Raw genomic sequence first — 25,647 nt, 5'->3', positions numbered from 1 at the left:
TAATTATTTTATATAGTTAAATACGCACGGTTGTAATAAAAGGCATAAATAATAAATACATAGTCCATTTTGCTGTGAATTATTACAATAGATAAATCGTAAATATCTGTACATATATGTAATTATATAAACGAGCGCCGACGTCAAGGCCGAGAGCAACAGAAACATTTAATTTAAAATATTAGGCAAGAATATATTATGTCTGAATCTAATAAAGAAGTACATTGTGTGTGGTAAAATGTCTCATATAAAACACGGTTCAATTGAAATTGTTGCAAAGTAGGATGTGATAATCACTAATTAAATGAGTGAGCAAAAATCGGATTTTCAAATTATAGCCGTAGTATTGATGTCGTTTCATTAATATAAAAATATCAAAGTATTATAATGTGTTTAATGTTTATAGACCAGACTCGAATATCATATATCTAAAGCAATGTCGTATAATATTTCAACAACAGTCCCGCTGTGCAGTGATCAATATGACATTGTGAATTGAAAACCACGTGGCGATTCTATGAAACCAATCAAATATGCCATGCTACGGACTATCGTACATTATAATTTACCTGTTGAAACCAAGGAATGTTATCTAATATTTTTTGTACATGTCAGATGTTTCTTTTTTTAACTCATCTACATAAATGAAGATTAAAACAATTGAGAACTATATAGTTAAAAATTAAAATATTTCCAACAACCTCAAAAATGTTCAGTTTTATTTGTGCACTTAAATATATGAATTCAAGATAATTATGTTAAAGAATTAACTTCATTTCTAGTTTTAGTTTTATTTAATGTAAGGGTCAGCTCACACCGAGACGCGACGCGGCGCGACGCTGCGCGCACTTTTTTCATAGAGCGACTCAGAATATACTTTATTCACTACACGAAAAGATACACATTACATTGTGAGAATTCAGATTACGTTGCACCACGCAGCGCTGCGCCTCGAGGTGCCTCGCGGCGTAGCAATGTGTATCTTTTCGTGTAGTGAATAAAGTATATTCTGAGTCGCTCTATGAAAAATGTGCGCGCAGCGTCGCGCCGCGTCGCGTCTCGGTGTGAGCTGACCCTTAATCTTAATGTTATGTAGGCAACATGCATTCTACAATTATTATTTTAGTGAATATGTAAAACCTAGTTTTGAGCATATAATTTGTGCTTGTTACTTTGTCGTGATAATGCGACGTTATGGAGACATTATATTTGCGGATCTACGCTACAGTTGCTTGCGGGCGTGATGCACGCGACTGCAACTCTTGCGCACGATGTTGCAATCACAATATATTGTCACGCGAGTCGCATCATAGGTAAGCACTCGCAGATAATGTGTTATTCAAAACGCAGCAGCTACACTGGATTAAAATAGACAAGCATTCACTGATGCCTGTCCAAGTATGCACTGCACTAAACCTTCAATACGCACAAAATTTCAAATAGTCGCTAGAAGCATGTAATGTAAAATAATGTTAATGTACAGAAATTATCGTTCAATGTAATCTTTTCGTAATGTTTTAAAAAATAACTCTCATTAGCTAACATGCATTTACCTAACACTTACGCTAATGACATTAAAGCAATCGCAATGCTGTTTGCATTTAAGAATAATTTAGTTGCGTACATCCCGGAAACTTAAACTTCGAAGGTCGGAGAGCGACAAGACGGCCTTGCCGGCGGCTGTGCCACTTTCTCCCTGTACCACATAAGATCCCACGTGCGTGCAAAACAATGCTCAGATAGTCGTTACGAAGCACTCTATGGAACAGCTGACATAATCACAATTTACGTTCACTGATGTGGATTCCGCGGTGTCCCTGTGCTGGCGCATTGTCTTCGAGAGCCTTGGTTTCGGCCTATGATCACGGAACACAAGTCTTATAACTGCCTGTTATTATTTGGTTTTGTAACGTTGGCGTTTATTAACTACATAATTATACCTAAGTGTATATAGCAAAATACATTATTATTAGGGATGTAACGATACATGATTTTGCCGATACGATACCGATACCGATATTTGTAGTAATGTATCGGCGATACCGATACCGATACCGATATCGATGGCTTGGTAGAAAAATAAATAGTGAATTATGCATAAAAAGTTACCAACATTTAACAGAGACAACTGTTAATCGTATTCTTTTAAATAAAAATGCCAAATCAAAAAACAACAAAACCATTTATTTTAGTATTATTATTTTACGAAGTCAGTTAAACTTTAAGTAATACACATACAATCAGTACCTAATAAAAGTTTACTATTCTGCCGTCCTTTAACTAGAAAGCCGTTAAGCCCACGAAGTGAGTTTCGAGTAAATGGCAAAAAACACGGAAATCGTTATTTCTTAAAAATTATGACACTTACAATAATTATTGTGAGATACATCGATCGACATTTAATTATATATAAATATTAGTTTTTACCCAGAAACTGTTATAATTTATTTTTAAATTCACTTTTTCTCGTTTAGTTCAGCATAATAATCTGAAAATTTTAACTATTTACTGGACAAGACGGCCGTTCACATACCATAGCGACTTTTTAGCTAAGTAATTTAGTATTTTTATTTTCATTTTGTGATTTTTTTTTTATTTAGTAATAAAATGCTTACCTAAAACGTCGTTAAGCTACTATAACTACTTTTAAGCTATGACTTTCGTTTTAATTTAAATTTCAAAAACTTTATAATCAGCGTTTAAGGGTTTTTGGATGCTTTTGTACTATGATTCTATATAGTTGTACTAAATATTAATCTTACTAATGTTAAAAATTTGCTGCTGTCTGAGGCTTTGCTCTCGGGAATTACATCCTCTAGGTCAACCATCAACCAATGGAAAGGAAAAGGATCAAAAGCTTTTAGGTTTAAGTATTAAGGATTTAAACACTATCTAAATTTAGCGTCTTATTGTGAGTAACAAGTATTTTAAACTCTTTTACTAAATGACTCTTTTAAGTTTTCGATAAAATTAACCTTTATTTCTCGTCATGTTCACGTTTATTTCATTACAGTGGCTCATTAAGGGGTTAAGATTGAGATAAATCTTCTCGCTTTTCTTTTTTGGAACCGTATATTCATTTAGAATTGCAATTTTAACGTTATTTTATAAATATTCTTCTGCGAAGCCATCATACGAGTCACGGATATGTGAGTACATATAGAACCACAAACATATAAACATAAATCGTTTCCTGAAAAAAAAATTAAGACTTGTGCACAAGGTTTTTGAAAAAATAAAACCCTGGTTTCAATAGGGCTTCAAGCTCTTACATGTGGGATGCTCTTAATAAATAATGTAGAACCGCTTATCAAATGATTAGAAGACTCTTTCATCCACATTCAGAAAATATAATATACCAGAAATCAGAATATGTGGAAAATAGCAGGAGGTAGAAAACTTTTTATTTGCTACTATGTAAAAAATACAAATCTTAATAATCTAATACATATAAAGATAAGAAAAAATAGCAATAGTTGCAAAATGGACTCCCCGTCAGCGGGTCAAAGGTAGTGTACTCCTAACAATTTTTGTATCACCATCTCTAGTACATTGCTTGACAGTCGATTACTAATTCCACCCAAGGGGTAAATTACATAATTAATAAATAGTTTTAAAAATTAAATAGTACAGACTGTCTTTCTTCTCTTTCTCGGTTACAGAGACAAATCAGAGTCTAAACAGAGAAGTACGATTAAAAGTTCGCACTGTCGTAACCATTACCTACCAAATTTTCGTAACTTTGACTTGTTATATTTTCCGTAATTTAGCTGCTAGATTGTTTAAAACTTAGTAAACCTGATCAGAAACAATACGTCTTGTAAAAAAAAATCAAAAACAATCGGTACTCTGCTTGGGAGCGACATTATTTCATCATCACTCTCATCCCCAAAACTGATGCATCACCAGAATCGGATAACTGCCTTTTAGCTTAAAAATGAGGGTTAGCTGCTTTGTAGCTAAGCAAAAAAGTGTTATTAGAATTTTTCCTAAATAAAATTACTTAACTAAAAAAGCGTTAAGGGCGAGTAACTGCAAATAAGGTAAGGATTTCCATTGGAATCGTTATATGAAAGCATATCATAAAGCAGTTATAGTCCTTTTGCGTCCCTATAGTCAAGTATAATCTGATAACGTACTTTTAGTCAAGTAAAAAGCTAAAAAATAATAATTAAATCTGGCGGTTAAGGTACTTTTAAGGAAATTTAGCGAAGTAGTGTTGGTTAGACGCTTTCAAGTTATGGAATCGCTGAAAATTGTGACACTTAACGGCTTACAATATTTTCATATATTTATAACTATTAATGCTAGAGAAATCATTCTTAGACAGAAAGATAGAGAATTCTGAACTCTATCACGCTACATTTAAAACTGAAAATTGACCATTTGAGGGTTAACGGCTTTTTAGTTAAAGGACGGCAGTATTGGTAGAGTTTTTTCAGAAAACAAAGTGCGCACGCGCGGGCGGCCTCCCGCATCGTTCATTGGGCGCGGATTTTTGAATTATTTGATATCAAAAAAATTGGTTGTTTGTAAAGTAGGTTTACGATCGAGATGTTTACGTGATAACATAATGCAGTGGCAGCGCTCGAGATGAAACGGGAGATCGGTCCGTCTCTCTCTCGTTATACCTGCGATCGCGCTCGTGAGGTTTTGGTGTGACACAAGTTTATGAACATGTCACCCGACTAAAACGATTTTAAAAACGTTATCACGTTAAAAATTAAAAAAATTCAAAATTATTTATTTCTTTCCTTTACATAAACAAATTTGTGATTGGAACACTCCTAGTAAGCAAATAAAATCCTGGTGTCAGGAGGTTCCGCTCTTCCTTAACACTATTACAGAAACAGAAATAAAACAATATGAATGAATACAATGCAAAAACATAAAAGAAAAAATTTAATAAAAAAATATCGGTATCGGTTGATTTATTATCGGCGATACCGATATATCGGCTTGCCGATATATCGGCCGATATATCGGTATCTATATCGGTATCGTTACATCCCTAATTATTATATAAAGCACTTCCTATTACCATCTATTACTGAGTCAATAAATAAATTATTAAATGACATTTCCCTTTCTAGATTTTTGAGTCAACTCAATTCGATTATGTGGTCATAGGATTAAGAATCAGTTAATATACAATTAAATGTTTGTTCCCATCACTAACGTCAATCAACCGTAATGAATATTTAATTGTTATTTAACCCAGTTGTTACTATCGTTCTTTTAAAAGGACGCACCATAAATAAAATTGTTATTAACAATGAGGGCATTTTTGAAAAAAATGTTTATATTCGTTTGAAACCTCACGGTTGTAGGAATTGGAAAATTAAAGTGTTGTGTCGTTTTATAACAGCTGTATATTTTTAAATTATTTTAGAATTTCAGTCATTTTCCATTGATAAATCAAGTTAAATGTGTTATCAATAAATTACAACAAATTACTTGATTTATTTTAAATACACGTAATTTGAAACGTGTTTTATCAGAAATATATATTACCTACTATTAGATTACATTTTATTTGTGATATTTATGCAGTTTTAATTGCCGTTCTTTTAAAAGGCCAGTAGTAATATGTACTACTACAGAGTACTTTTTTGCGCATGCACTCTTTGAAGAGCATCACAGCATCGGCGAAGCCATGGTGCTCTACTATGGCGGCCATCCATGCAAGCAATTCATAAGAGGGAAACCAATAAGATGGGGGTATGAATTTTGGGTGGGAGCGACACGGTTAGGTTGCAGAGTTTGGTGTGATCCATACCAAGAACAATCGAATGATGTTGGTAATCAACACAAATACCAAATGCCTCTGGGATTGGGTGCAAGCGTTGTATTACAGTATGCCGATGTACTGCGACAAATATAGGGCAAAGCTGCATTCCATTTATTTTTTAACAACTTTTTTACGTCCATTCATCTCATTGATGAACTTCGAGTACGAGGAATAAAGGCTACTGGCACAGTACGGGAAAATCGCGTCGCGAAATGCCCTTTGCCTGCTGCCTTTGAGAATTGAAAAAGACACCACGAGGTACATTCAAGCATCAATCGACCAGAGCAGAACAAATTTATTTTGCAAATGGAATGATAACAGTGTTGTGACTGTTGCATCAAACGTTGATACGATTCAGCCTGTGTCTACGGTAAAGAGATTTTCACAACAACAGAAGAAAAATATACATGTCGTAAAAAAAGTACGAGAAAATGGGATGGGAGGGGTGGACAGATCCGACCAGAGCATCGGTTTGTACAAGACATCTATCAGAGGCAAGAAGTGGTATTTTTCTTTGACTTGTCATGGACTAGATATGGCAGTACATAATTCTTGGCAAATATATAAGTAAAAGGGGGCCATTATGATTATCTCCACATTCGTAGAAGTGTTGGAACTGCTCTGCTCGAAACATATAAGAACAGAGGCGGCTCGTGACAAAATTTTATGGGTGTTCACTTGAAATAAAACACTGAAAATACATGGTGTAAAGCAGTACATTTATCAAAAAAATTACTTATAAAGGAAATACATACGTCTTTCTTTTTGGTGTGCAAAAATATCTATAACTTAAAGCGACAAGACATTCGTAAATGTCTGTTGTTGCTTTCATCACAACCACACAACCACGGTGTTTTCACATAATATTGTTCGGATTTAAACACACGCGTATATGTTTTCGTTTTTGTCGTACATTTTGGCCGTGGCAGTCCCTTAGCTTTCAATTCAAGCCGAATTTGTAACGTTTTAACACACTTTTTAATGAACGCCACATTATAATTGTTCATTTTCACACTCACAAGTAATACTGATAACTACAGACTATTTCAACACGTATCTTATGATTTTAATTAGAAAATTCCCGAATTTGCATTCGCGCGCGTGCATTGAAGTTGACTCGAGAGTCGAGTGTTTGTTTATAATATTATAGAGAGCGGCAATGTCGCGCGCAATCGCTGTCCTGTGTACGGGCGCCCAGGCGCGGCGGTAAAAACGAACCGGCAACGTTTGCGGGAGCGGCGCTCCGAATTTTGCTATTTTTCCATAGAAAATCTTCTGTTTCACGCGCGCAGGGCACTGGCATACCCTCTCTTTCACTCCTATTTGATTTCGTATTAGGAAATGTACTAAATATTTTTTCATTGGAGCGCAATCGTGAGCGCTCCGCTTCGCGCGTTACTGCATAATACAGTATTATTCAGGTGTATGGAATGATGGAATGATGGATATATTCATTGGTATTGACAGTAGTTTTTTACGATTACGATTGATTTTAAATAGTAATAATTAATATTAATAATGAAATTAAGGCGTATGATTTTATTATAATTATTTATGGGAGTTCACTGCACCAGCGCTCCTTAGGGCGAGCCGCCTCTGTATAAGAATGAGGAGGTGCTAGAGTTTCCGTGAAACCTCTGGATTTGATGGAAAAGATCACATCATTAGGTACAGAGACAAGCAGCTTCGGTGTATAGAATGTCACAAGAAAGCCAATTTCTATTGTCCTAAATGTAATGGAACCTTGCATTCTAAATTATGTTTTGAAAACTTTCATATTGCTACATAAAAATATGTGAAATGTATGTTGTCATTTTAATATCATAGTCTACCTACTTAGTAGTACATATTACTACCGTCCTTTTAAAAGGACACCATTTTCCGAGATTTCCACGATAGATAAAATTTTTATACTATTTTTCCAGTTAAACTTTTTGCAATATGGACACAATATGTAAATTTCACCTTAATATGATAACAAAAATTGTTTCAGTAACATCTGGGTTAAATACATTTCGTATAGGCCAGGGCTCTAAAGCAAAGCATTAGTATTCTCAGCGCTGTGATTTCGAAATGTAGGTCTCTTGTGTAATTCAATGTAGCTTAGCACGGGCAGCATCTTTACTTGAAATGTGTTAAATAAAGATACTCTCATAGGTCGTCATGAGATTGGTTTTGACGAGCAAACGCGAGTGTGTCATAATGAGGGAAATCGAAGGTTGTCCCGTAGCGGGGATATCGTTGCAAACTTGCAAGTGTTGCATCAAGAGGTAACACGCTCGCGTTGTGCAACCCGGCGTTTTCACAACTTTACTGAAATACTGGATTAGCAACATTGACCACGCAGCCGACGCGGACGTGCCCACGCGCCTTCAAATTGTTTTCGTTTCAATTAAGCATTTGCATTCATAATAACAATTGGGTAGCCAAAAACCTGAATTGAACCTACATATATGCAACCACACACTTCACAGCATATAAATGGCATGAAATATGCTAACGTCTATTAAAATTTTACTAAAATTCCAATGTATTATACTTATATTATATTTGACTCAGTACAAATCTATTGTAGTACCTAATAAGGATCTGATATAACAATTTATGGCAACATACTTGTATGTTGCCATAACAATTTATGGCAACATACTTGTATGTTGCCATAAATTGTTATATGTAATCTTTTTTTTTTAAAAATCGACAGAATTTCCTTTATTCGCAAAGCTTGAATAATGGTTGTTTATTTCGTTATGAATTACGAAATTTATAAGTCCGTGTGATTTATAAATGAGACGAATAATGAATATATACATAAGCTCCCAGTCCCAAGCTCAATCTATAATTTAAGATAGTATTTCAATATAAATTCAATAATAAAATTATTATCTATTAGCTAACTATCGAACCTAGTGGAGTCTGTTGGCGTGCGTCGTTCCAATTATATAATTAAATATAATTTATTTATTTATCGTGGATGAGATGTTCGGTCGTCAAGCAAAGACGCCGCGGCCGCGGCCGTATTGTGCGAGCGAATGGCTTGACCTTCGCCGTTCGCGCGAGGCGAATGGGCCCATCAACAAACGCTTCACCTATTTTATATGCGTATATTATATGCTTTTAATAATTACTATTCTTATGATTATCTTGCCACCCATTAAACATGCTAATAAGGCGATATTAACGAAGTTATTTGATATGAAAATATCATTTTGGCTCTAGCGGATATAAGGATAATTCATTAAACACTTTATTATTATTATTTGTATAATTTTGTAATCAAAACATTAATTCGTCATAATATGTATTAATTTATTATTTAATGTAAAATAAAATAAGATATCCTTAGAACTATTTACATATTGCGATCTATTTAGGAAATATTTATCAAAATAAAAGTTTGTATACTTAAACAGCAATAAGTAGTCCATAAATATTAAATAGCTAGAATTGAATCAGTATTATAACAGCAAATTACACAAAATACCATAATTTCATTTCTTCAAATAGTTTGAAGAGTAAACTGCTGTATACATAATATTATAAAGCAAACGTAGATATCAAAATCACATTTATAGAAGTAATTAGATTGGTAATCAAGATAATGTTCATAAGTCATAACGTTAAGATAACTAATATTGTGTTAACAATCCTTTCATCGCTCGTCTAGATCAATCAGTTGATATTGATAACAAATCGCATTGGTGATAAAATTAACAATTACAAAGTATAAACTTAAATTTTAAAATTAGGAAGTGCAATAAAATGTTTAAAATAGGCTGTACAATATGGGTAACATCCTGTGAGTCGTGAGTAAGATATTGTAACAGTACCTAAGTCAAGTAGCGTCTTCAATTGTTCAATTACGGGCACTATTCGTCCATTGTTGGGGGTGCACGGAAATGGAGGGATGTGAACGCGCTTGTGGAATTAATTAACAAATTAGACTTATTATTAAGTATTAATATTTATTAAACCAAATAAACAAATCTATTAAATTTGAAATACCTACCCTTATATATTTTTATTTTTTATATATTTTTCTCATGAAAATCATATCAAAAGACAAAAATACAGTACTAATTCTATTAAACACAATATTAAATCAAACAAACGATGATATCCTACAAATTATTTGCAGCGAATTTAAAATTCATGCCAGCCCTAAGGATACATTGTGTGGGACACATTATGCGAACATACCCGGGTCGTGGGCATCCTTCTCGCTAATTACTTATTATTATGTCTCCAAGGCAACAGATGTGCCACATCCGCTCACAAAACGCGCTCAACTTTTCCCACTGCGAATTAGCGCAAATTATTACACTTGACATGACATTTCAAATGGGTAGGAGGTACTTAGGTTTTATAGACCTAAAAATTTTAAATCCGAAAATCTGCCCAAAATTTAATGTTCAAAGAATCGAGATAACCTTACCTATAGATTTATTTTGACAAACAATAGAGCAAAAAAAAGTCAAACTAAGGAGAGATTTGGTGAGGAATCATTAGATTTACTTCCTCAATATTATGATCATCTCCAACAATTCAATTAAAACAGCGCGAATACGTAATTGACCTTTGATCGTGCGATGTTTTTCTTTATCACACACGTTGTAAATTAAATATGGTTGTCTTTATCTTGGCGGATGCGTCAGTTATGGCGACGATTGCAATAATTATGGTTTAAATTTATAGGATTATTACCTATTGATGTTTACATTTTAACTATACTTGAAATGCACTAGGTTTTTCTATAATAATTATTGCAGTCTACATTGGTATATCAACTATATTCTAATGAAGTTCTTTAAATCACAAATAGTGCAAAGTATATCTACATATCACGGCATAACTTTGTGTGTAAATCAAATTATATATGGCAATTTAGTCGAGGCGACGAGGACGTAGGTATTGTATTGTGCTAGTTTTGTAAAATGTTTTGACAGTAATGAAACACACCAAACTCAGTCGTGAATTATTAAATAATGCATGTTCAAGAGAGGCGTGTAAAAACCGTAAATAACCTTTTGTTCAGATGTTCCAAGCCCACGGATCTGTCAAAAATAGAGAAGTTCAACCACGATTACGACCAGTTTCACTTTCGTTTAACGACGCATGCATGCGGGTCAGTGTTGTGCATCGTTACTCGCTTTGAGTCGAATAAAATATGCGTAATACTTTCAAACAAGCTCGCTAGTTTAATTTAATATCAAATAAGCTGCCGCAATTATGTATAATGCATGTGTGAATTAGCAACATGTGTGTACCACTTCGCTTAGCAATTCATAGAAAGATGTGTTTGAGAACCGGACGTGACTCCTGCGCGATTATTTTTAGTGCATCGGCCATTGTAAATAAAGCAGTGAAAACACAAAGCAGGTTGAACAAACTGCGGTAAACTGTCGAGGAAACAATATCAGGCGGGGGTCAATCCGATAACTTTTGAACTGACTGTACTAGTTTCGGATAAGTTATCAACTTGCGTCACGTTCCGATTATTTTTATGTGACCCTTGTTTATTGGAAACATTGAGTGGTTATCTACTTCAGAATATGTGTAAGATTTCCTGTAACGAAAACAAAAAGCTCATTAGCCTCACGTCTTATGCGAATTTAATTGTATGAAATAAAAACGCGAAAGGAAAAGTACGTTAAAATTTTCCACGATGAAGCACTGATGCATGTCTGACTATCATGTCATAGATCACCCCACTTGTTACGGTGATGACTCCTCACCCAAAAGTTATGTGTTAGGGTACATAATATCGTCGTTATGAAATACTTCACTGGAAACAAGTACCTATTATATTTTCTAATTGTGTATTGAGTTGTCACTATATAGGTACATAATATATTTCTACATTATTTATCTGCAACTCATTTCTCGTTAACAAATAAATAATTAATGTTGGGAAACGCTTCAGTACAAGACTCTCATGTTTGTTTTAATTCATAGCGACTAAAAACCGTCTGTTTAATGAACATATTCGTAGAATTGATAAACTAGCTAAGAATTTACAAAAAAAGTATAATATAAACGCCAAAGAATAACCTATTTCCATATTTAATTAAATAAGAAGGAATATTAATCATTAGTATTAAGCGGTAAGCCATAACAGAAAACGAAACCCTCCACCCAATTCTCCCGAATGTGGGCCTATAAAAATTAACGAGTAACATAAACTTAATCTTCACCTTGGCCTTTCCCTACAATTGAATAATTAAAGTTCTTCTGCTAGAATAATAACGGTTGTAATGAGCACAAGAGCTCACTTTAATAATTCACGTGCATGCTTTGCTGCATTTCATGGGCCCTTGAGTACGTAGGTACGAATCCACTCGTGCGCATCAGTGCACGATGCATGCGAGCCGCGATTTGATAATACCGTGCTATCACTGATCTATACACAATCTATGAACAGGTATTTTATGTACACTCGTGTGATCCTTTACGTGAAACGAGCAATTTTATTTCATGCTACGTCTAAGAGTAAATATTAATTAAATACTTATGTAAAGTTTTTGTGCTCAAGTTACTGAGTTTTTTTGTCGGACAAAAGTGTAATTTAAAGCAAATTTATATCGGAATACTATAATTATTAACATGTCAATTACATGATCAGACGTATTCAAAGCACTTGTATAGAAATACTAACGTATTAAATAACAACTGTTACATTGATTGATAGATTAATAGTGAATAGTCATTCAACTCTGGTACTAATTTATTAATGTTAGATTACATCCACATTACGTGTATCTAGTTGCGTTGTTACTTAGATAACCTCGGTAATAATAACGGAGTGTAATACAAGATTATGTACTGCACTTACGTTCTAATATAACATTACACAATATAATAACACAGTTAATAAGTGACCGAAATTTAAATTACATGCGACCTATATTCGTTAACGGAAAAATTTACATAACTCCAATACAAAGCAACAAGTATAAGGACTTCATTATCACAATAAATAAAGCGAGAACAAAGCAGTCATTTAACATTTCAATACGAATTTAGCTCGGGGAAGCGGCTGTGGATTGCAAAGGCGGAAATATCTGAGGACCTTGGGAAGTTCAACGCCTTTAATGACAATAATAAGTATATCATTTTCTTTACCTACCTACTTGAAATATAACAATGAAACAACTCTTTTTTTATCGTTATATGGTAGCGTAGGAGTTCATTGACACTGATAAACGACCAAGACGCTCAATACCCAATATGACGACATCCTAGCACTTCCGTCACCTGAGAGAAACCTGACCTTTGAGCTTTGCACTTTTGCACGCTCAACATGCACCATGTTATAAAACCGGTAATATGCAGTTCTAGATATATATAAAATATAAATTATAACCATAGTATTTATATCCACGTAGGCACTTAAGATAATGCGAGTTTCCTTAATCAATAATGACATTTCAGAACTCAAGGAAGATAAGTCGTCCCTACTAGTCTTTGTTATGATGACGAGGCTGAATCGTAAGCGACGAAATAGGAAATCTAAGTGTCGATCAATCGGCTACACCAAAATTGGCACGATGATGTTCACTGTGACATAGATTATGCAACAACCACGGCACTGACCTACCGTCGAGCAATGCGCCACTTTCATTATTGACACACTATCTATAAACGGAGATCAGAATTACTATCACTGAAACGAGTACGTGCTCACAGATCGAAACAACACCTGTAGCGTAACACTTATTTCACTTGTTATTCACTCTTCATTGGTTTCCTAATTCCTTATTTGGCAATATTGTGGAATTTAATTGCTTATTTATAATAAGATTAATAAGCTAAAGAAACTTTTAATCATCACTACATAGTATAAAACAAAGTCGCTTTCCCTGTCCCTATGTCCCTTTGTACGCTTAAATCTTTGAAACTACGCAACGGATTTTGATGCGGTTTTTTTTAATAGATAGAGTGATTCAAGAGGAAGGTTTATATGTATAATAACATCCATTAAATAGTGGATAAGTATTTTTGAGGTTTCTAATGTGATGTCGTAAAAAATTACATTTTTCCCGCTTAAATTGCAAACGCAGGCTGAACCCTACGAGTTTTATCAAAATAATGTACTAAGTTTTATACACATTGAAAAGGTCTACAGAAAAGTCCGCGATGGTATATGTCTATCTCTTATGGATAACCCACAATAACTTTTTTTTGTCATTTACTTTTTACGACAAATAATGGCTAATTTTCGATGCGATTTTAACCAATACAGCATTAATCCTTAACCAATTAAATACCTTGAATACATTGTTCATTTAATATAGATCTATATGGCCCTTTACACCGTATGATTTAAGTGAATATTTTCGAAGATATTACAGATTTAAAAACTGCGGGACGTACGTAGCGTTTGCTGCAGCGCTACAGGCCGGCCGGCCGGCTATCTATTTTATACCCGTGCGAAGCCGGAGCGGGACGCTATGTTTTTAATTTTTATATACAACGTTCACAGTTTTTCTGTAGTGTATTTAGTATCAGCATTGCACCCGTGCGAAGCCGGGGCGGGTCGCTAGTAATATTATAAATGCGAAAGTAACTCTGTCTGTCTGTCTGTTACTCAATCACGCCTAAACTACTGAACCAATTTGCATGAAATTTGGTATGGAGATATTTTGATATCCGAGAAAGGACATAGGCTATATAAGTACCCATAGAAAATATAAAAATTGAAATGTTTGGAAAAATACTAGTTCGGTCTCGAACGAACAAGCTATTCAGAAGTCTTTAGTCCGTTCTACATTTATGTAATAATTTTAGCTAATTGGAAATTAAAATAATACGATTTGTAATGCTACGTTTAAACCAATAAGTCATTAGTGAACGTGACGCTAGTCACAGTGATAAGTGCTATGTATATTTAAGTGTCCATTGTAATAAACAAGCGATAAACGCAATGCAATTGCGTTTCATTAATTACCATTTATTTACACACATTAGGTGAATACAAACAATAACTACAAAATTATACTATTTTAATGCGACTTGTAATTTATATTTGTATTCACAATACAACTACGTAGTGTTAATAAAGTGATTATTGTAGCTTAAATAAATAATTATAATACTGACAAACAATGAGATAAAACGCGTCTTCAAATTGTAAGCAATATAAGCTGATAAACTTTGTTTTATCATTGTAATATTGTGTCGTATGCGTAAACACTATTTATGTGTAGATTGTAGACTACTTATAACTAAATGAAGCTTCAATAAAAGTTGGCCACAAAATTAATTCAAGATAAGAATTGGAAGGGTGGAAATTTATAACATTTTGTAATAGAATTAACATAGCAATGACTAAGTTAATGAAACACGGATCCATAAATTATAATTTTACATTAGTTTAAAATACAATGTGTCGGGTCGGATGACACATGCTGGCTCGCGAGGTCGTTGGTTCGTTTTACAGGTGCCCAATTGCGCAGTGCTTTTTGAATTGGGGTGACACCCTATTTACATAAAACGGAATAAGAACATACATTTAATAGTGTTACTTGTCGTTAAGTGAATGTGAATTTGATAAGTAATATATTATGAAGTCATTAAATTTTTCATTTTAAGCTAAATATTTATCGTGTAATTAATAAATTTCACACCTCCAAATCTTCCAAAAATAATAACGTTATAATATAGTAGGCAAAAAGGATATAGGCTATACCCATGTTAAAAGTTACGTGCTATTTACGCAATAATAAAATGTTGTAATGGTTAGAAGCCTAGTCATTACTCAAGGTGTACTCTGGTGTAATAAAGAGACGCAATAATATGAAATAGTAGGGATTAGGAAGGGAAATTAAATAGGAAGGCGAAGCGGGTACAATGAAACAATACTAAAAGTGAAAGAGAATAAAGTTCTCTTCCTGCACCGTGAGCACATAAGATATCGCAGCACGCGCGAATTATAATCACTGTAATACCAACGTTTGTGCAATGGTCTTATGCAAACTGCAATCGTGCGAAACATGCGCAATGTGACGCTGCAACTATTGCACTCATCTCGTTTATGGTTGTTGGTTACGGACTTTACGTATGGGCTGCCTAGCCAAATTCAGTAATAATTCCAATTTTAGGATTAATTTCATTAACTGTTAGTAGAAATGATTCATGTTAAAAAAAGGTTCAGTATTGTTAATAGCTGTCCCATAGCTGGAGAAAATAAAAACTATTTTTGAATTAAATAGTTTTTGACACCGTGAAATGAGATACGGTGCCTTCGATACCGCTTAACTGAATGGTGTATTAAAATCGGTTGAGTTAAGATTGTGATTTGTGAAACAATGACTGCGCTGGAAGGCGTCAGCTCCTCTCCGTTCGGCCATGTCATTACGAAACCAGAAAGGAAAGTTAAGACCGTTTCGGCCGAGAGAATGTCGCTATGCTCGGCTTACGCTTATGCTGTTATTGTAATGCATCTCAAAACCAACACGACGTGCCGTACACAACCAAGAGACGCGCGGTCGCAGCTCCTAAGCATGCTTTGCTGAATGAACGATTCGAGGCTATCATACTTATAACCCCTTCTCTTCCCATCTAACAAAGTCTATTAAACACACATGACCATATATAAAATGGTTAACATAATTAGCGATAAGCGAAAAATATTCATCAAGGTTAAGAATATAAAACAACCATTCTCGAAAACATTATGTGTATAAAGCACCTACCCAATCCTCGGGTACTAAGATTTAATCTGCCTTACCTCATATGTGCATATACTTAAACTAGACCAGTCACGAAACAGTGACCCTCTTAAGCACGACCAGAATATCAAATGATGTTTTGCTGTTGCGTAACAGCACGCTGATACGTTCTTTACGAGCAATTATGTAAAAACGACTAGCAAAAGTGGGTAGGCGAGAGCAAAGCGGTCGGTCGATGCCGCAGTTATGGTAAAAGTGTTACACGCCGTGGCCTGTGCTCGATTCCGAGCAGCTGTGACGCAACAGTTGTGGCGAATGTGTGCCAAAACTGCAGTCAAACCCTCGACATGGACGTTGAGCAGGCTTAAGTATTACGTGTATTTCTATACACGCTTCAGGTGAAACGGATATCGGAACTGATTTTGAAATAATGCCAATATACAGATTTATTTCTATTCTACCTGTATAAAGGATACAAATTCCTGACAGAATATATCCCTTCGGTTGTTGTTATGATTTTTTGAAATTATAAAGACAAGGATAAGCTTGACAAAGGTATTTAAACAAAGGTTTGAACGACAGTGAGTATACAGGCCACATTGTTTTCTGTAGCAACACTAATAATGTTCCAGACGTTATCAGTCGTCGAGATAAGATAGTACATCACCCTTTGTTTATGCACTGCACTCCAACATAAGACCTCAGATATGCATTATCAATATGTATAAGTACTTACGCTAACTATTAACTTGTTTGAACTCTCTAATTTAAAGTCACGTTAACAATATAGGTAATACGATAAAATTGTGGATAAAATATTGCTTTATGAATGATATGCATTATGTAGGTAGGTACTTAAAAATGTGGAACCAATTATTATAAATCGAATTAACCATACTGATAACGGAGTCATGATTTTTTTACTGATAGAGACATTTTTTTTTATATTTAAGCGTTTATCATTATTTGTTGCGTATTCAAAAATTTTTGCAGTAGGTATAACGTGGGACTTAAAATGCGAACATTTCAAATTCACGTTTAATAACAAAACATGTTAACGATTTGCGATAATAGTTTGCGACACGTGACTGCTTATCAGGAATGAGTTTCCATTGAAAGCAAAGCAGGAGTCTTAGAACAGCGAAACATTGGAGGTAAGGTTTTGGAAAAATAGGAAACCAAACAAAAAGTATAAAACACACACGTACGTACATATTATTATTTCAATAAGAATGTGTCATCCTAGCATAGAACGCGAACGTAGGCGATACTCGTCACCGCCTTCACGGCAATGAACCTTCGCATTTGATGCTAAAGCAATTAGCAACGTATTATAACTACTTCGATAACATTCACTTGCATTATTATTATTTTTTTCAATATTTTTACGTTTATATTAAAAAAAATTGAGTAAGTAGGTATAGGTACCTATATGAATCTTAAAATAACACGTGGGTGTCAATATTGCGGCAATATCTGTAACCTATGCATCAGGGCCATACCACATTTGTCTTAAATTAAGTGTCCCCCAACGGTTTGTCGAAACCGATGCGTAATGGATTCTTCAGTGTGAACGATGCCCGTTCAAGGCAAGCCGCATATTAAAAATCTAAACAAAATTTGTGTTAGAAAACGCAATACCTTGACTTGTGTTGACTATAAGTGAAATGTCGAGTGGTATCCTTTTAGCGAGGCCAGGAACAAAAGGTTCCCTTATGACCGGAGACAAACGCGTAAAGCCGGCAAAGACGCGTAAAGAGACAAAGCTAATGTAGGAATTCTAAAATGGACGTTTTAAGCTAACCAGTTCAAGCTATCCTCACAATTTGCATGCAATATTATTTTTTTTAATTAGTTATTTTTTATTCATTACAAGGAGAAGTATTCTAATTACATGCAGTGAATTTATAGCTTGGGCAGCGAGGCGTTAATCGGACGGCATCGACCGGTTGCATTAGACTAGAAGTTGCTACTACGGTAGGCCCATTTCGTAATATACGTAAAGAGGTGAACGCAACAACTCGATGGATCTCGATTCTCGACTACTTAATATGAACGTAAAATACTCATAAGAGAGAATATTGATGAATGTATTGTTGTTAAAGCCTTGAAACAAAGATAGGCAATGTTGACTTTTCGTTTTGCTTGGATCAGCGTAGCAAAATGGCGCCTTGACGTCCCACGCGGAATATCATTTCGCCAACACAGCATGCGAGGAAATAATTCGATATTACTTATTGTACACGAGCAATGCAAACTGACACCACTGCTCCCACGATCGACACTTATTGTTCGAGCTGCACTCGAAGGTTTCTGCAATGTCTAGCTGTTGGGAAACGGAGGTGACTGAGGCCAGAACCGGCCGTTTGAGAAACCTCACAACTTGATTGCGAAAACCGTGGAAAGTTTGTGTTTACTTGCATGAAGACTACCAACTTTTGTACGCATTCATTTACATGAGAAAATTTTCAACCATAACTTATGAATATATAAAATATGTGAACGGAAAACATGTAAATGTGTAGGAATCATTATAAATATAAATTATTTTATTAAATGTAAATATCGGTTATATAAATTTAATTTAGCTCGTTTTATTTCGACAATACTGATTACTGAATATCAATGTCGTCATACACAGCAAAATTTGGCAATGAATGAAGCAGACATAATGGTTTTTACTTTTTATCAGCACACGTGTAAAAATGATCGCGTCGTTTTACATAAACATCTTTATGTGAGATGAATCATTGAAGCATTACATTACATTTTTATTTTTTAATGCATGCATAATTATTAAATAGGTTATTAATAATAATTTATAATGAACAAATGTTGAAATGTAACAAATAATATTATAATAAATTATGTCTAAAGCTGAATAAATTCGTGTACATACGCCATTGTAACAGTGTAATATAAATTAGTGTGAACACAGGCTCCTGAAAAACAGTTTACAACTAGGTATATTAGGAGCCTGGGTCATTTAATTTTTGTAAGATATATCTAATGGTGCAAATAAATGATTTATTTATTTATTTATTACTGATAACATTAATAAAATATCAAACATACACAATCTTTTTTCGCATTTATTAATAAAATGTTTTAAGAATTTAGCATACGTCTGAAATGACACATTTTTTAAAATAAAATATTTGTATTCTCTAAAAATGTAAGTATATATAATTAAATACATCTGAAATTGCGTTTACGGCAAACCTGATAAAAGCTTTTTAAGTTACATCTCGTCTACAATATTACAATAACCCATTATTTTAAATAACCGTAACCTACATCGACGCAAACGCAGCGCAGAATTGAAAACATTAATATTCCGATAGTTTTGCGAATATTATTGTAATAATAACGTATAGTGCAATATTCAACATAAGTGCGGCTCTACGCGATAACACGCTTCGATACCCCACGTGATTACACGGCTTACTGACCAACTAACAATAGGTAATAATAATAACTTAAGATTTTGGTATGCGACTAATTAAAAAACGATTAATTGACCTAAGTTTTAATAGAAATTTAAATATAAGTATTTCATGCCCGCATCATTCGACTTAATTAGACTAGATACTTATTTGTATTTCTGTAAATGTCCACCCTCCATATTAATGATGGTATGTAAAACTAAAATTGTTTACTATTTGCGTCACCTTGCATCGACTCGAGTTATAAAAAAAGTTTTTGCAAGTTACTTTCCAATTGTTTACACTCCCCTCGAACTTTGGGATACAACCTTGTAGAAATCTGAACAAAGCTATATCTACAGACAAAGACTCTTTATCTCGTGTCTGGCAAGTTGTAAAAAAATTCAATATAATGGCGTGTATTGTAAATAGGCATCAGGTAGACGGTTGTAGGTGTATTTATGAGCACAACGGTTCGGATGCTTTTCAACGGCCAAAACTCTAATAACAAAAAGTTGTAAAGGCATTACGGTGCACCTTTAAAAATTCCCACTGTCATTTATCTGAAAATGTTTAACTGCAACTGAATGTTATCATGGTAATTTTAGCTTTACGGATATCGATCATGTTTGTGGAGTTACTCAAATCGTTATTTTATTATTTTGGGAGATCGATTATAACATTCAACCCCATTTTATCCAAAAAATATATTATGTATCTAATACATAGTTTTTTAATGACGTTATAACTTATAACTTATAACATTAAAGGTACGTATATCACATACATAATATATACATTTTGGGCCTTCATTTAACGTTAACTTGAATGCACTGTAAAATATTTTTAATCTAGTCTCCACTCTACCCCACCGTTATGTGCTTCGTTGAATATAAAACAGGGCAACCCTAAGCAACAAGTGGCTGTACGCAATATAAAGAAACCACAAAAACCGTGAGCAGGTAGCGTATACAAGAACCAAACGATTTATAACCATGTGATTTAGTTAATAGAACTGGTTTTACTCTGCTGCCACGAATGAAGACAAAAAGTTATCTATAAACAAGTATGACTCTTACGTCCAGGGCATAAGGTGCATATCTATAAAATTGAATAATCATAATATGAGCCACACCAGTCACACCACTTAGCCGCGTCTGTGCTTCACCCCTGCTGAGATTTGAAAAGGATTTGTCAAGTAATAACATCAGGTTCCATAAGTTATGCTATATAGTTCAACCAAATACCTACATAGCATTGGCATTGAAATAAAATTAGTTCGATCTAACTTTATATTTGAAGAAATAATTATAATACAATTTAAATTTATCTTCACACTTTTATACAGATTACTTATTAATTATTATTTAGTATTTACTAGATTTCCGCCCGCGGCTTCGCCCGCGTTTTCAAAGGAAAACCCGCATAGTTCCCGTTCCCGTGGGATTTCCGGGATAAAACCTATCCTATGTGTTAATCCAAGTTACCCTCTATATGCGTGCTAAATTTCATTGTAATCGGTTCAGTAGTTTTTACGTGAAAGAGTAACAAACATCCATACATCCTTACAAACTTTCATTATGTAAGTACCTACTACCAAATAATATGAAACACAAATATGTATAAGAATATTTAAAAAGAATTCCTTGAGGGAAATAATGTCACGTAAAATAATGTCACTGACATTATTTTACGTGAAATAGGTAACTTAACCTACAAAAAATCCCCATTTCTGAGAAAACGATAACTTTAAAAATTAAAATGTAGTTTAAGAATTAAGAGCATTAAGATATGAACAATGAGGTAGTTTTAACAATGTTACACGTACCTGCCTAGGTACCTAATTATAATTTGTAAAAATTGTTTTATTTTAGGTTTAGCCTATATTTTTAATATTTAATCTAAAATCTTTTGTAAACATGTTTTATTAGTAAGGTATTACCTACCTATTCACTTTGCGATTACACGAAATGTAAAATTATTGTAGGTACCTAAGTACTATTATATCCAAAGATTACTGATTTTTACAATAAAGTATTAATTCGGTTCGTTGTTCACCTATAAGTTTTTATATGCCACTGACAGATACCTATATTAGGTATATTATTTACTGAAAATAATTATACGACAAACCGCCAGTATTTCTCAAGAGGCTGTAGTATCGAGTTACTTTTACTTTTAGAGGAAACTGGCTATTCGCCTGGTCCGATCAGATTTTTAATGGAACTACCGGAGTGTACAAGTCCCGCAACTATCAACTATGGCAACATCACGCAACAAGTTACTGGTTCCACAGATTTTCCGTAATCTGTAATTACGGTAGTAGGAACCATCGAGTTGAGCGGTAAAAGGTATTAGGGTAAAATCAGCTTACCTTGTAAAGCTCGATTTAGCGTTGCGGATGGGAAATTCGTAATAATTAATAATATAGTACGTAGCTACCTAAGAATTCTGTAAAAATATTTATTGTAATGCTATTCAAGCTAGCTTATCCAATAAATGATATTAGGGGATAGGTACCTATTAGACATAATACTGTAATGTTTTTAAAGTTTTGTTGTGCTCCATTTACCTATTATTATTATTTCAAGTGTTATCAAGCCTTTTTACGTTAGCGTTAAAAACGCCTACCTACTTCTATGCTGGAATATCTTAAATACCAAGCTATAATTGGACTAAAGAAGTGAAATAAATACATTACCGAAGGGATAAACTTACGTAGGCAATATGATGTAATACTACTCATGTATTGGTAAACTAAGCAGTCGATACTTTTAATACAAGTTCGAGCAGTTACACGATAGATTACTTTTATTTTCAACTAGAGGTCCGCCCCGGCTTCGCCCGTGGTACATATTTCGCAATAAAAGGTAGCCTATGTCCTTTCTCGGGTATCAAAATATCTCCATACCAAATTTCATGCAAATTGGTTCAGTAGTTTAGGCGTGATTGAGTAACAGACAGACAGACAGAGTTACTTTCGCATTTATAATATTAGTTAGTATGGATTTGGTATTGATGTTTTACGTCAATTGACGTGCCTAATATCTCAGGTTGTAAAATATATTGAGGTCTCTGATTTCCTGCATAATTACAAGTAGGTGCCTAAATAACAAAAAATCTTAAAATAATAACAAAGATGACACAGTCATACAATAATTACAGCGCAGACGTCTTTTACTACAGACTTTTCTTTAATTTTTACTTTGCGACGCAATATTCAATAAAGCTTGATGTAGTAGGTAACCCTACTTACTGCCTACACGACCAAATCACAGTATTACAATATCTATCTTCTTCTTATCTTCTTCTTATATATAAAAATGAATCGCAAAATGTGTTGGTAAGCGCATAACTCGAGAACGGCTGAACCGATTTCGATAATTCTTTTTTTATTATATTCCTTGAAGTACGAGGATGGTTATTATGTAGAGAAAACGTAAATATGTACCACGGGCGAAGCCGGGGCGGACCGCTAGTAGGAAATAATATTGTAATACTGTGGAAATGGAAAACGAATAGGTAAGAATGTAACTAATTGCTGAGGTAGTAATTTTCTGTAGGTATACCTTCCTCTCACTAGTGAATTGATGTCGTTTCCTGGTTTTTTGGAATTTCTATTTTGGTAGCTTTTCCAATAAATTATTACTAACTATATACCTACCTAAAAAATACACGACAAATTTTATCGACGTTTTGAATCGAAAAAAAATATAAACATTTATCAACACGTGGTGCTCAATTAAACAATATCAAACGTTTCGGAAGCGAGGTAATCAATTATTATTATGCTTGCGATATGGTTGGATTAATTTATGAGTAAATTTTTACTTACCTACCTACTTATTGTTTTTACTTTTTATATCATTCAAACGTTCGCAACGCGATTATCAGATTCATTTATGACAAAGATAAAACAGCTAAATACAATTCTGTAACCAATTCATTGTAGGTAGGTACTAAAATCGAAAGGTAAGGGTAAACTTTTATATAGGTCATCATTACACGTAGGTAGACATTGTATACGTCAATATTTCATTTAAATAAAGTTCAAAACCTATAGGAAATAAGCAGACACATCACACAGCTACAGTAATCAGTTTGTTGATGATCGGTCATCGGAGAAAAATTAAAACTGTAAGAAGTTAAGTTACCTTCAAGAACAGATCACCAAAGTCGTACAGCGCAGACTGATGCATTATGGCAGTAGACATTATGTAGAACGAAGAAGGCACTAAATTTGATCCAGGTTTTAATACTTGCTTCGCGCTTCTCTTGTCGCGAACTGATCCACTAAGACAATTTTTAGGTTAGGATTTCACTGTAATTTTTTTGCGCGAGCTAATAAAAAGTTCACGATGAATTGAACAAGAATTTTAAAATGCTGCTGTAGATCTGAAGTTGTAATATATGTGAATCGATGCGCTTTTGTTTTTTTCGTTCGGCGACCACAGATTGAATCCGAACTAGATGGCCGGGGGCAGTTATTTTTTTAATTCACCCTCCACGTAAGTGCCAGTAAATTTTTGAACACAATTTCGCAAATGATGCGAAAATGTACAAAACAGTTCTTTGATTTCGAATTGTCTTCTTCACTTGTTTTTCGCGTCTATACGGAAATTCACAAAAAATGGTCAAAACTCTGCGCGAACTACTTAAAAGTAAACTCAGGACAATAAAAACTTTTTATTTGTCCGACTTTATACTCCAAAACGTCTTTAATTCTGGTTGTATAAATCGCAAGTTAAAAAAAAATAAATCGCAGTGTCAACGTCCGCGCAAAACGCACCACACGTTCATTCCGTATCACGCTTGCTCGCGCACTGAGCCTGCAATTCGGTTCGCCCGTGACTCGTGAGCCGGCAGCGGGCGGGTGGATTTTGTTTTCAAATCAAGCAGCACGATCACGTTTTGGAACGAGATTCGGGTACTCTCGGCCGCTATCGACAAATCTCGGCGAACTGTTTTGTTATTGCCAGCCCGCCACAACAAAAATGACAAAACTCCTTCATCATTGTCCTCTCTTTTCCAAGTACCTACAGCAAATTTGATATATCATATACCTAAGAAACTTAGGAACAGAAAATAATTTATAACGGAATAGGTAATATTATGCTAGATAGTATTTATTACGAATTCAGAATACCTACCTAATAGGTATAAATATTTCATTTTTTGTTACTTAATAAATGTACCAATATTATGTACTTATAATTTTAAAAGTAAGATGACTAGCACTAATTATGTAATTATAAAGGCAAGTAGTTACCTAGTCAATGAAAATTTTAAATTTAAGGCGTTAATCGGCAATTTCGACTATGTTCAACCTCTATAAAGTCTGGTACAACATAAAGCACAATACCGAAAAAAATATATAAAATAGGATGTTCTTTGATCTTTAATTGCTCGCGAGGACTTTTTTCCAAAGTTAATAGATTTCTAGAAAAAAAATGTGCAGTGGTCATCGATTTTTCCGCAAATACTCTATAAACTTCGTAACCTGCTGACTTAGAGCTCTGAAAATTTTATGTTTAATAAATTATCAGTTACACAACAGTCCCTGACGAGGATTTTTTGTTTCACTGATTGGTATATTTTTAAATACAAAATGCGAGGAAAAAAGAAGGTGCAGCGGGAGAGGTTTGAGATCCGTCAAGTATGGTCAAGGTTATTAGCGCATGTATAAGCCTTAAATACTTATTGGATACGTACCCATATAATTTAACTACTACATATAAGTATTATAAATTAATATCAATTA

At 34.0% G+C, this 25,647-nt stretch overlaps 1 protein-coding gene across 2 annotated transcripts in view; it reads right to left on the bottom strand.

The window, feature by feature from the left end:
• Positions 1–24,740, bottom strand: part of Tis11 (Tis11 zinc finger protein) — a 38,687-nt gene extending 13,947 nt beyond the window's left edge. For both annotated transcript variants that reach the window (XM_090104108.1, XM_090104109.1), the window contains exon 1: positions 24,041–24,740. In XM_090104108.1, coding sequence (XP_089960234.1) covers positions 24,041–24,100 — 60 coding nt within the window. In that variant the 5' untranslated portion in view covers positions 24,101–24,740. The remainder of the gene's footprint in view (positions 1–24,040) is intronic.
• Positions 24,741–25,647: the final 907 nt, after the last annotated feature.

Source organism: Colias eurytheme, chromosome 7 (genome assembly GCF_061535395.1).
Source record: "Colias eurytheme isolate Ceu_HAF_F1 chromosome 7, ilColEury1 Martin Lab GWU primary, whole genome shotgun sequence".
In the NCBI taxonomy this organism is placed as follows: domain Eukaryota; kingdom Metazoa; phylum Arthropoda; class Insecta; order Lepidoptera; family Pieridae; genus Colias; species Colias eurytheme.
This window is presented reverse-complemented; position numbering and strand designations above follow the sequence as displayed.